Source organism: Halyomorpha halys, unplaced genomic scaffold (genome assembly GCF_000696795.3).
Source record: "Halyomorpha halys isolate HHAL.00 unplaced genomic scaffold, Hhal_1.1 Scaffold1157.1, whole genome shotgun sequence".
Taxonomy (NCBI): Eukaryota; Metazoa; Arthropoda; class Insecta; order Hemiptera; family Pentatomidae; genus Halyomorpha; species Halyomorpha halys.
This window is the reverse complement of record NW_027108759.1, coordinates 79,769-91,761: the sequence shown is the minus strand read 5'-3', so window position 1 is coordinate 91,761 and position 11,993 is coordinate 79,769. Positions and strand designations below refer to the sequence as shown.

At 31.9% G+C, this 11,993-nt stretch overlaps 2 protein-coding genes across 10 annotated transcripts in view; one reads left to right on the top strand and one right to left on the bottom strand.

Moving 5' to 3' along the window:
- LOC106688587 (uncharacterized) overlaps nt 1-4,699 on the bottom strand; it is a 30,507-nt gene extending 25,808 nt beyond the window's left edge. The window contains 1 exon segment of the mRNA XM_067047058.1: nt 4,549-4,699. Within this exon segment, the coding sequence (XP_066903159.1) occupies nt 4,549-4,576 (28 nt within the window). The 5' untranslated portion in view covers nt 4,577-4,699.
- The window catches only part of LOC106688586 (transmembrane protein 117), a 59,487-nt gene that overhangs the window by 40,059 nt on the left and 7,435 nt on the right, over nt 1-11,993 (top strand). For 6 of the 9 annotated variants that reach the window (XM_067047054.1, XM_067047050.1, XM_067047051.1 and 3 more), the window contains exons 10-13: nt 8,283-8,444; nt 10,881-10,985; nt 11,358-11,480; nt 11,571-11,704. In XM_067047054.1, the coding sequence (XP_066903155.1) occupies nt 8,283-8,444; nt 10,881-10,985; nt 11,358-11,480; nt 11,571-11,704 (524 nt within the window). The remainder of the gene's footprint in view (nt 1-8,282; nt 8,445-10,880; nt 10,986-11,357; nt 11,481-11,570; nt 11,705-11,993) is intronic. The other 3 variants (XR_010843307.1, XM_067047057.1, XM_067047056.1) reach the window with 2 other exon arrangements.

Here is an 11,993-nt window from a genome sequence, read left to right as displayed (position 1 = left end):
AACATACTACATATTTACCTATTGTATTATTTTGTACAGTTGTAAATTACATTAAATAAATAATTAAAAAAAAAATCTTTGTAGGAGTAGTAGTTTTTATGATATTTGACAAAATAAATTCACAAACTGTTAATTTCTAGTTGTTCGTATAAAATGTTTGATTTTTGAAAAAATATATCTCTAGATCCATAAGACGCACATGTGTCTGCCAGCACTCAAAATAAAGAAATTTATCTTCATAGGGATAGTAGTTTTCATGATATTCCCATATGAGTATAAATTTGGCAAATGAAAATTTGTCCGAACAACTATATCAATTAATTTATTTTAGCAAATATCGTGAAAACTACTACTCCTACAACAATAAACGTATTAAACTACTTCTTAGTCTATTAAACTTGCTTTAATTTGAGTGCTAACAGACATCTGTACGTCAAATGGTTTATCAGATATAGATTTTTCAAAATAATTTCACTAACTACTAATCTTTCAGTACGTTCTGTACAACATTTTTATGAAATATTGCTATTTAAATTGATCTATCTCGAGAACTATTGAACGTAAATAGCTCTATTAGGGCTTACAGTTTAGCAAATTTACTTTAAATGATGTTCTCTTAGATTTTCTATTGTTGTTGGTAGTTTTTAAGATATAGAGCTCCGAATGAAAAATTAATTATTTTTAACATTTCCAAAAAGCCGCCATTTTTCATTCCCCCTACTTACTTGGTATACTTATCAATTTTGACTAGTAATTATACTTAGTTTCTTTTAAAGTAATAAAAAAATTGGGGTGAAATTACTGACTTTTTTCTCCTCTTGTGCTCTTGTTCTAATAGGGATTATATTTGGGATTATATCTGTATATTAGCTAGTATTTCAGAACCTATTTATGGATATTCAATTTTTTGTCAATTTTGATTTTTGTGAAATTTTTCATCTTTGATTGCACTAGCATAAATGAAAATTCTTAAGAGGCTAGAGTGACTGAGTTGGCAATGGAGAGGCAAATATTTTATATTATTGAAATATTCACTATTTTTAGGACCTCTTAGCTTTGACAAGTGGAGTTCACAATTGGTTCTTCAGGACACTAATGTTTGTGAAATTAAAAACATAAAGCATTATTATATTCTTTCACGCTCTTTTTTTTTATTAATTAGGAAAGGATGGTGTTTTCATCTCCCACCCAAAATTGAGTGAAATTGTAATTGATGTAACGAGTCTCTACTTTCAGTTTAATATTTTTCCTTGTTTTTTTTTTCTTTAAGTCATGAGGGTATTTTCCCAATTAAGTCAGTTAACTTATATAAAAAAAAAAAAAAACAGTACTTAAAGCTTCTGTTAGTTTCTCTAGATTTTGATTAAACATATGATATTTGTAAATAACATTGAATACTATGTTCTATATTTTAGGGTTTTATTGTCATAATAAATCTGATAATACTGAAAAAGTTAATTATTTAGGAAGGACGAATTTTTTTTGTTGTGTTCGAACTATATTTTATATAAATTTTTTTTAAAATAATTTATTTATTGTTATTTACAACTGTATACACATATATACAACAAGTAAATTTGCTGTAGGTGACATAGTGGTAAATGTGATTTGGTGGGATTTATTGTAATTTATTTTAATCCTCCAGTTTTGGCATCATTGTTCAAGAGTGGTGATGTGGGATTGGATGGTTTGGGATACAATGTAAGGATCACCGTTCACTGACAATAGACATGTGTCATCGGCATACGTGGTGAGGATAGTGTTAGATGGGTTGGGATGTCAGCTGTGAAAACTGTATAAAGGATAGGACCAAGGATACTACCCTGAGGTACACCAGCAGACTGACGGAATAGGGACGAATAAGCGACGTTGTAATTTACTTGAAATAATCTGTTGGAAAGATAAGAATTATTTTATGTTTATAATTGTTTATGATAAAAAAACTAAAACTGATTATTACTCAATTATTTTTTTTTATTGAAATTATACAGTAATTAGATGTTCTATTTTGTTTTATCTCTCCCTACACTTGTATCTCATTTCCAAGATTAAACTTTTTTCACTAATATAGTCAATACCACGAAAACTTTCATATTAAGTGTGCTCCTGCGTCCGGATATTATCAAGAAACATTCACAGAATAAAAAAAAAAAGAATAAATCGACTTTAATTTTCTTTTTAAATTGGAGAACGTCACTAATCACTATGAGACACTGCATATTTTGTTTGTCTAAATAAAAATATTTATATAAAAAGTTCAGTTAGTTTATATTTATCTAAGGCATTCTGACTTTAGTTGGATTATTTTTTATGTAACTGATAAAACCAAGAATTAAACGAGGTAAGTGTCACAAAGAATGAATCAATCCGTTGTGTTAAAAATAAATAAGGAAACTGACATTATTAAATAAGGAAACTAATGAATACAAATTTAATGGGCTACAAAGATTTACCACTAGAACCCGGCTTAGTGGGCGCACAATGTCTAGGATCGAACTGAAAAAAAAAAAAAAATTACAAAGAAAATGTTTTAGAGGTGTTAAGCAAAGTTTTATCGTAAATGAGTTGTTAAGTAAGCCCAGATTGTATGTGATTTTGTTTGCAAGCATTTTTCAATCAGTTGATGGAATATCCTGAAAGGTCGGGTTACTCAGGTGCAATTAGCTTTATTTTTTTGCATATATTTTAATATTTGACGATTCATGCATATTTGGATTATTTTAGTGAAGTAAAATAAAAAAATCAAAACGTAACGTTGCAGATGAAATCCCAGATTACAATCGTAGGTTCATTCTCAACGGACTGCGGATTTTTTTCATTTCCCGGCTTACCATTTCCTCTTCTAATCCCTTTTAAACACACGCTCAATTTCCCTATCTGTCTGTTGCTTACTTTCTTTACAAATTATTATTTAAAGTACGAAAAGTAAGTGCATCGACAAAACGTCTATCAGGAAATTGAATTGAATTTATCTTGAACAGATGACAGGACCTTAGAGCGCAGATAACAATAAGTACGGCGTCAAGCGACAACCTCACTTTTATTGATATTTAAATAAGATAATTTAGTTTTTCTTACTTTATTTTTATATCAGATAAATCCAAACAATTTCTGGAAACAAGTTTATTGTTAGAAGAAAGATTTAAATTATTTAATCAATTTAAATACATTGTAATTCGTGTACCAGGATGTGTAGGAAAAGCTATGAAAAATTCAGGTCACTCTATTCTGGAAAACATGAATACATTTTTTAATGTAAATGATTAAGTCCTCATCGAAGTTTACCACGATCCAATAATTTTAAGAGTATAGATATTTATCCACACGATGTTTATTGATTAAGAAAGATCATTTTATGATTATGAAAATATTTTAAATTATAGAAGACTAGGTTCCACATCAATAAATTTATAAATGCCTTTGCTAATCGTACTAATAAATCGACTGGTAAATTTGAGTTGTATTAGTATTGTTCATGTTGTCATATAGTATTTAAATACAATAATTGCTATTTTTATTTTATTACTCATTGTGTTTCTACTACTTTCATATTTTAATTTTTAAATGTGTCTCATTCTGTATTTTTATTCGCTTACATAAATATTTTTAATGCGTTTACGTACTTACTATTTCTTATTTGTTATCACGTGTTTTAATTATTTGTATTTTCGATGGCGTTTATTTTGTATTTTTTTTTTAAATATTGTCAATTAATTTTCCCTTTTAAAAAAAATTTATGTTTTTCATTCGTTAATGACTGTAAATTTTCGCATTTAAATTATTAAAAAGTGGTTCATATTATACAATATTTAGAATATTTTTCGTTTGATTTTCGATCAATTTGTTCCTTATTGTTCAGAACTTTTTGTGTGTAAATTATATGTTAAGTATATTTTCCTTGTTGCTCATTGTTTTATAACAGTGTTTTGAGGTGATATATTTCGAAATAAATATTATATCTTATAACATTAACTCATTTTATTGACTGAATTAATTAAAATCGTAACGTGACGATTAGGACGTGTTAGAAATTTGTTATGACGTTTTGACTTGAAAACTGATGAAAGTCAGATTAAATTTAGAATGTTATATAAATAATGTATACATACAAAAAATTGACGCATTATATATTGATTTGGAAAATAGAACATAACGGACATATTTATGACCTATAATTTTCATATTATGAAAAGTTTGTTGGCTATTAGTTATTTTACATGTCAATTTGTATAGAAGTTTTGGCTTTTATTTTAATTTATAGTCTAGTTTATCTATTTTACAGATTTAAACAAAATTTGAAAATTATTGTATGGTTTATTTTTGATTATGAACTATTTTTACGTCAAAGAGGGGAATTAATTTTTATATTATAAACGTTAAAATGTTATCATCTTAGAATTCATTGTCATGTTATCGTAAATAAGGATAAGGATTATTAATCGCACCTAAAACTAAAGAGTCTCTTATCAAACTTTAAGAAAAAAAAAAAACCTTGTTCCTAGTAGTGTAAGGAAAACATTAAAATAAAAAAGTTTATTAGTTACGTACCTATTTCCGTTGGAGCTGAAGTTAACATTCTATGAACGGCATCTCCACTTAGCACACCTTGCCTGGGCGGCTACCATGGAAATACTGAATGATGAGTGACGTACTATCACTTTTTTTTTAATATGATTAAATTACTTATCGATATATTATCATCAATTGATTGTATCGTTATCTACTTTTATTTTTTAAATACTGCTATCCCAAATGTAAGCTTAAAGTTTTTTATATTACAAATATACATAATAGACTAATTACATATATACAAACATTAGTGAAAAATCTTGTATTGCCAGATGGCATTTTAAAAGGGGATACATATTCCGCTGAAGGCAGTTTATACAGCGGTGACATGTTAGCCGGGGGACTCACATAGAATGGGGAGGGACCATTCCGGCTGGAACTAACCTTTGGAAGTATGTATTTAAGTATTTCAGAAATATATCGATTTATTTTTTGTATCGATTTATTTTTTACATCGACTTTATTTACCTATATATCAAATATGTAATTCGACACATTGTTGAATAAAATATCCATAATTCGATCTACCCAGCATTGACTTATGCCCTCGATCGCTACGGAATACCGAATTAGAATGAGTAAAGTAAAAAACTTTGTTATTTTTTATACTGGGTTATACGTTATTATTTGTACAATTATTATTCACGTTATTCGGAAAGTGGAGAGTTTTTGCAAAAACTAGAAGACCATGCTCTAAGGCAGGAGGAGTTAATAGAAGAGCTAATGACAGGAAAGAAAGCTTAAAAAACCTAAACCACTTTACTGGAATGTTGAGTAAATAAGGCTGAACAAGCTCATCTTTCAAATCCTGTAGGAATCAGGAGCATCCCTGCCCAGGGTTACGGATCAACAAAGGGCATAACATTTTCCATCGGGTACTAGCTATTGAACTAGAGGATCTGGACTGCGTGGAAAGGAAAAGGTCAGGAGGATCCTCGACCACCGTCCATCATTGTGTGGTTCGTGACAAGATAATTTATCCTATCTTCTGATCCTCTGAAAGCTAACGTCTTATACGTAGCATCTCTCGATGACGTTAATATCCCAGAGCGTTGCAAAGCCGCAAGAGCTAGGTTATGACTGTTGCCAGAGATGAAGTGGACGTGGGCAATGTACAAATAGTATGTAATGATGAAGTATTGGAAACAGTGGATTTCTATACCTACCTTGGAACCATTTTCAATAAATCTGGCAAAATTGGTGTCCAATAGGATAAATAAAGCTAATAGTATTTACTACCAGATATGCAATATTACAATCAGCAGAAATCACAATATACTATTGTGGGAAAGAGGGAGTTAGGTAAGGATATCAAGCGCCATATCTTTAAAGCAATATATCTTCCAATACTATTATATGGCAGTGAAAGTTGGGTGACCCAAGATAAGCATATGAGCAGGATTACGGTTACTGAAATGCGATTTTTGCGAAGTATATTGGACAAAACTAGGAGAGATAAGATAAGGAATGAAAGAATAAGAGAAGAATTTCAGACCCCCTCAGTAAAATCAGTGATTGAAACCGACAACTCCGATGGTATGGACACGTCTGTAGAATGGGGGAAGACAGAGTGCCAAGAAAATGTATGGAGGCGAGGCCGACTGGTAGGAGACCACGAGACAGACCTAGAAGGAGCCACGTGGAAAGCTACATGGAACATAATATCCAAAGACAAGGTCTAGAAAGAGGAAAAACGCTGGCTCAAATGAAGATGATTGCCCTGGAGCGAGGTGTGTGGAGCAAGTGGTTAGAGGCTCCTCCACGCTGAAAGGGACTTAAGGAGGATGAGAAAAAAGAAGAAGAACTTTATTAGCAATAATAAAAATGGATAAACAAATCATAACATGGAACAAGATATTAAAGAATTTTATGAATAATTAAAGAAAAAAAAGTAAAAATAGTAACGGAGTTCGAATCGGTAAAAGGTTGGACCAATCTCTCCCGATCGCTTACGGCTTCGTTATCTTTTGTTAAAATGTTGTATTCTTGACTGGAAGTTGATATTCGTTGTTCCTATCCCCAATAAACCTTAAAATACGGACTTTCATAGATTCATTAAAATGAAATTTTTGTTCATCATTTTTGCCTTTCCTTGGCTTTAATTTTTTTCCCCACCACTCTACACCAAACTTGGAACATATGTAAGGGGGTAAGTGAAAGTTGTGTAATGCACGCACTGCACCAGATTTTTTGTTTTATGTTTCCTGGAGCCTGTTTCATAATGAAAGTCAATAGCATTAGTCCATAAATACAAGTACACAAAAACATTCAGAACACACTGGGGGACTCTGCTGCTCCTTCATATTCAACTGTTGCTAAGTGAACCAGTGAGTTTAAATTTGGTCGGGAGAGCTCAGATGATGATCCGCGGGTGATGATGGACGGCCAAAAAGTGCTACAACCCCAGAATTTATCGCAAAAGTGCATAAAAAGGTCATGGAGGATCGTTGACTGAAAGTGTGTGAGATTGCTGGAGCTGTTGGGATGTCATCTGAACAAGTTTATCGCATTTTAACCGAAGAATTGGGAATGAAAAAAGTATCCGCAAGATGGGTGCCGTGGGTCTTGACATTGGACCATAAACGCACCAGATTGAAAATGTCCGAACAAAATCTGGCCCGTTTTCAGCGCAACCAACAAGATTTTTTGCGCTGGTTTGTGACTACAGATGAAACTTGGGTCCACTACTGTACTCCAGAGACAAAACAGCAGTCAAAGCAGTGGAAACATGCTGAGTCACCACCACTAAAGAAAGCAAAGGCAGTATGTTGGGCCAGAAAGGTCATGGCCTCAGGTTTCTGGGATGCAAAAGCCATTCTGCTGATAGATTATCTTCCTACTGGCCAAACAATTACGTCAATATTACACAAACCTCCTAGACCAACTACAGGAAAAGATACACCAAAAAAAGGTCTGGTTTGGCAAGGGAAAAAGTCATTTTTATCATCTTTTACCGCACAAAAGTGCTATTGCCATGGCAAAACTTCATGAACTGAATTGTTGCTACATCCACCTTATTCACCTGATTTGGCACCATCAGATTTTCTTCCCAGATCTCTTCCCCAAGCTGAAAATATTCCTAAGTGGACGGAGATTTCCTACAACGGAAAAACTGACAGCGGAATTGGAGAGGTATTTTGCAGGCCTGGAGGAATCTCATTTTCAAGATGGGATCAAGGCATTGGAACATTGCTGGACCAAATGCATTAGTCTACAGAGAGACTATGTTGAAAAATAAAAGCAGTTCTATCAAGGTAACACACATCTTTCTAGTACATTCTGAGAACTTTTCAAACCACTCTCGTATATGAAATGTATACTGTATAATGTAATGTATTATATAATATATGATGTATTAAATGCATATCTAACACCTAAATTGATATGTTTTTTTTCTGAATGTATGTATTAAATTGATATGTAAATTTCTGAAAAATAGTGAAACTTGTATTTACTTTAAGCGGGCTATGTTTCTTCTATGATATAAATGTGAAAAATAATTGTTTTTAGTTAAAAAATTTTTTTAAAATATATTGTAATTATGTTAATATTAAAAGGCATTAGCAAAAAAATAATTTTCTTTGAATATTTTTGGTTTGGTTCTGTTAAGGATTAAAAAACATGATTGATATGTTTCTTCTTAATGTTGTCCTAATTCCTCTAAACTGTTTATTAGAAGTATTTTTTCACTTTTGTTTATCTTATTGTTTTAGAATTGTCTCGAGCATTTTTGGCTTCATTCATACTAGTTCTAGATCTGGTTATTATGATGCAAGATTGGGATTTCCCCCATTTTACTACAACAGTTCATATTAATCTTCCTGGGTTCTCAGTGTCAACACTTGAATGGAAATATGCTGAACTTACCCTTACAGGTAAGAAAAATTGTAGTATCATACATACATTCATTTTTATGTCTTACTATGTAGTAATATAATAGTCAAATAATATATTATTTTTGTATTAAATACCATTTGATTAGTTTTGTCTTATATAATCATATAATATATTTTATCATGACTTTATATTACATTATTTGATACTAGAAGATCGCTGATGAACCGTGTGTAGTAATAAAAGGAAGATGATATTAATATTGAGCTTAGGCTCTATAAATAGGTTAATCACTATTTGAGTTTTTCTTTTACCGCACCCATACCATATTCCTTTTATTATTTTAATAATAATTATGTAGGTGGCACCCTCCAGATGGTCAACCTGACCACTCATGTAGCCACATGGCCTCTAGCAAGGTGATTGAGAAGCTCGGCATTCTGAAGATGCTAGGGTGCTCTGGATCACCTTTAGTTCTCAGGAACTGCCACTGTTCAGTTTCTACTTAATCTTTATTTTGGTATTGAAGGAGCCAGACAAACCTGTTGGATTTGATCATCTCAGCTTCTATCCCAGTGATATATCTAATGCACCAGCCTTGTTGCAAATATGATGATGTTTATTTGATCAAGCAGCAATTCCATCTAGTCTTGTAGGATATGGGTCATTCATCTTTTGCTCTATCTCAGCAATGGATGAAAGCAACCTCCTGGTGCACATGATGACAACTTGTGAAGCTCTTTTAATAAAACAATCCCTAGGATCTTTTTACATCATTTCCTCAGATTTCTCTACCAGGTAGTATTTGTGGGTGGTTGCAGTAGTATGCTGTGGACCTCCAATTGCTAACCTGGATCTTGCCTGGCATTAAGAGTCAGATCTGAAAAGATTGGTACAGATGTTAGCAAATATTGTGAAGATATCCAGTCAAACAGTAATTGAAGCATTCCTTTTTCTAGAAGCTGCTGCTAGACACATGAGACCCATTGTCATTGAAGCTAAAACCATTGGAGATGGAGAAGCAATCGGGAGCTGTACGATTTGTGTTATGATCTGGATTTCTCATATTTCATCAATTTTGGAAGGCTCAGATGGGCAGAACATCTTACCAGATTGGCTGATCTCCATCTGAGGGATCTCTTGGGAGGGATTATGGATTTGTAGTCATTGCAGAGTTGGTAGGCCACGACTGTGTGGAGGATAGATTGTGTGGCCAGTGATGCTAGAGAATATCTGAAATTCTGAAACTGGTTGGAAGAGTCACAGAATAGGTTTTCTTGGTAGTTACTGTAGGAAGTCACAGTTTTTCTTCAATTATGAAAAAAGAAAAAAAAGAAAATGAAAATGAAATGAAATTGTGTTTACTATAAAATTATAGTGCTAAGAAGTAGTATATCCTACAGCACATACACTTCTCCTCCAGTGTGATTTCCTAAGAAAGGTCCTCGTCTGTATTCTGTGGGTGACTTTGATGAAGTAGTATATTGTGGTAGTATAATATGTGAACGTCAGTACAGATGCTCCCCAACTTGGAGGTCTAATGTTTGATTGGGGTTCAGATTACCAGGTGATGGGGCCACCATTTCCATCTGCTATAATAGTAATAACATGTTAATTTATAAAACACTTTTCTTTGAAATTGTATAAACTATTTTATATTGGAGTCTGAAAAATTTATGATGATTGAAGTGTTTATAGAAAGATCCTTTATTTTAATTTTATTGTTTTATTAAGATTTATCTTGTTGATTAAAACAATAATGACAAATAATTCTTCTGTTACTTCTTATTGATGGATTGCATTTGCTATGTGTACAATAGAAGGTAGATGTTAGGTGTCTCTCAAACTGAATCAAGCATTATTGATTTCACGTTTTACATGTTATATTTCATTTTAAAGTTAGTGTTAGGTCTCAAGATTTTTGGTTGTGAAATGTCCCTTAATAAATAAAACTTTATTTCTGGAGATAGCTACCTCTTTTTCTCCTTTCTCTTACTATCTTCCAGTTCATTTCCTACACCAGAAGTTAGTAACAAGCCTTTGACATGCTTTCACCATCACTGACCTAAGATTCTTTCCATTGGTCATTTATTGCACTTCATGTAAGTTCTTTATTATTCATATGGTTTTGAATTGAATATATAATAGAATTATATCAGAACTTTAAATACATTATTTTCCATTATCTCAGCCAATGATTTTCCATAGATTCTGCCTTACTAAAGTAATGATGACTATTTATTTTCTTTATTGAAAAATCTAATACCAATTAGTTTTAAGTTGTGTCTGACTGGATGATTGTAAATTCTAATTTATACTATTAATATGCTATAAAAATGCTCCCTTTGTAACTTATATTGTTAGTGATGTCATGGCCAAGTATGATGGTGATGAGTTGATGTACCAGTAAGTTTAACATTCACCATTTTCTATAAAATTTTCAAAAATATTTATTTATTTATTTTTTGTTTTTACAGGAAAGTGGTTTAGCTATGGTATTATTTTCATGGTTATGATGTTAGATTTAAACATGTGGAAAAATCAAATATTTTATACTCCTGATAAATTTGGTCAGTATGTTGGTGAGTAAAATAGATTTATTAGCTCTCTACCTATTTATTACCTGTGGATTATGGTAGTTAAAACTTTAACAAACAAAAAAATTTAATTTTATTCTTCCTTATTAAGGCCGTTAATTACAGATAGTATTATTGAAGTGACAAAAATACTGAAAGTATTATTGAATGTGTTAGGTAAATATTGATCAAGTGCAGTCAGATACTTTCAGGGTAATGCTGTTCTTCAATATTTTCATCTGTAATTTTTTTGTCAATAAACATTGTCTGTCCATGCAAAGCTTACATCAGAAATTTTAAGATCTGACAATATTTTTTTCTCCTGATATTACATTTCTGAACTATATTTTGTTAATAACCTGTGATCAATTTTCTTAGGTCCTAATAATAAAATCCATACTGTTCAAGATCAAACTATTTTACAAACAGAAAATGTTAGCCTTTGGACATGGGAGTCAAGATCCAAAATTAATGAAACTACCAAGCTTCCATATTATTATGGTAATTAATGAAGACTTTAGTTCATATAAAATTTGTTATAAACATTATATTTGTTTTTTAAATTCATATTTGGTACATTTATACTTACAGAAGACATGAAGATGAATTCACGGTATATGGGTTACCCATTAATAATGAAATGTACTGCATTTATACCATCAATATTTACCTTGTCTCTATTTATTTACTTGATATATCTTTATGGGAGGTTTCCTCATGCAAAGGTATGTGATTCTGATTGCAAATGCTCTATGATTTTTTTTTTTTTTTCTACGCCAAAGGAGGCATCTCTGCCATTTTATTTCGTACTGCCCTGTATACTTCAGCTTTATTTAGGTCACTCAGGTCTGAAATTAAGCCCGCCGTTGCCGTACATGTATGTCTGATCAGGAGTCATCTCACTATCTCCACAAAGGATGCAGTCGGAAGACTCAGCCACTCCTATCCTCTTCAGGTGGTGCCATAGATAGTCATGTCCAGTGGCCAACCTGAAGCATGCCAGTGCCACCGCTT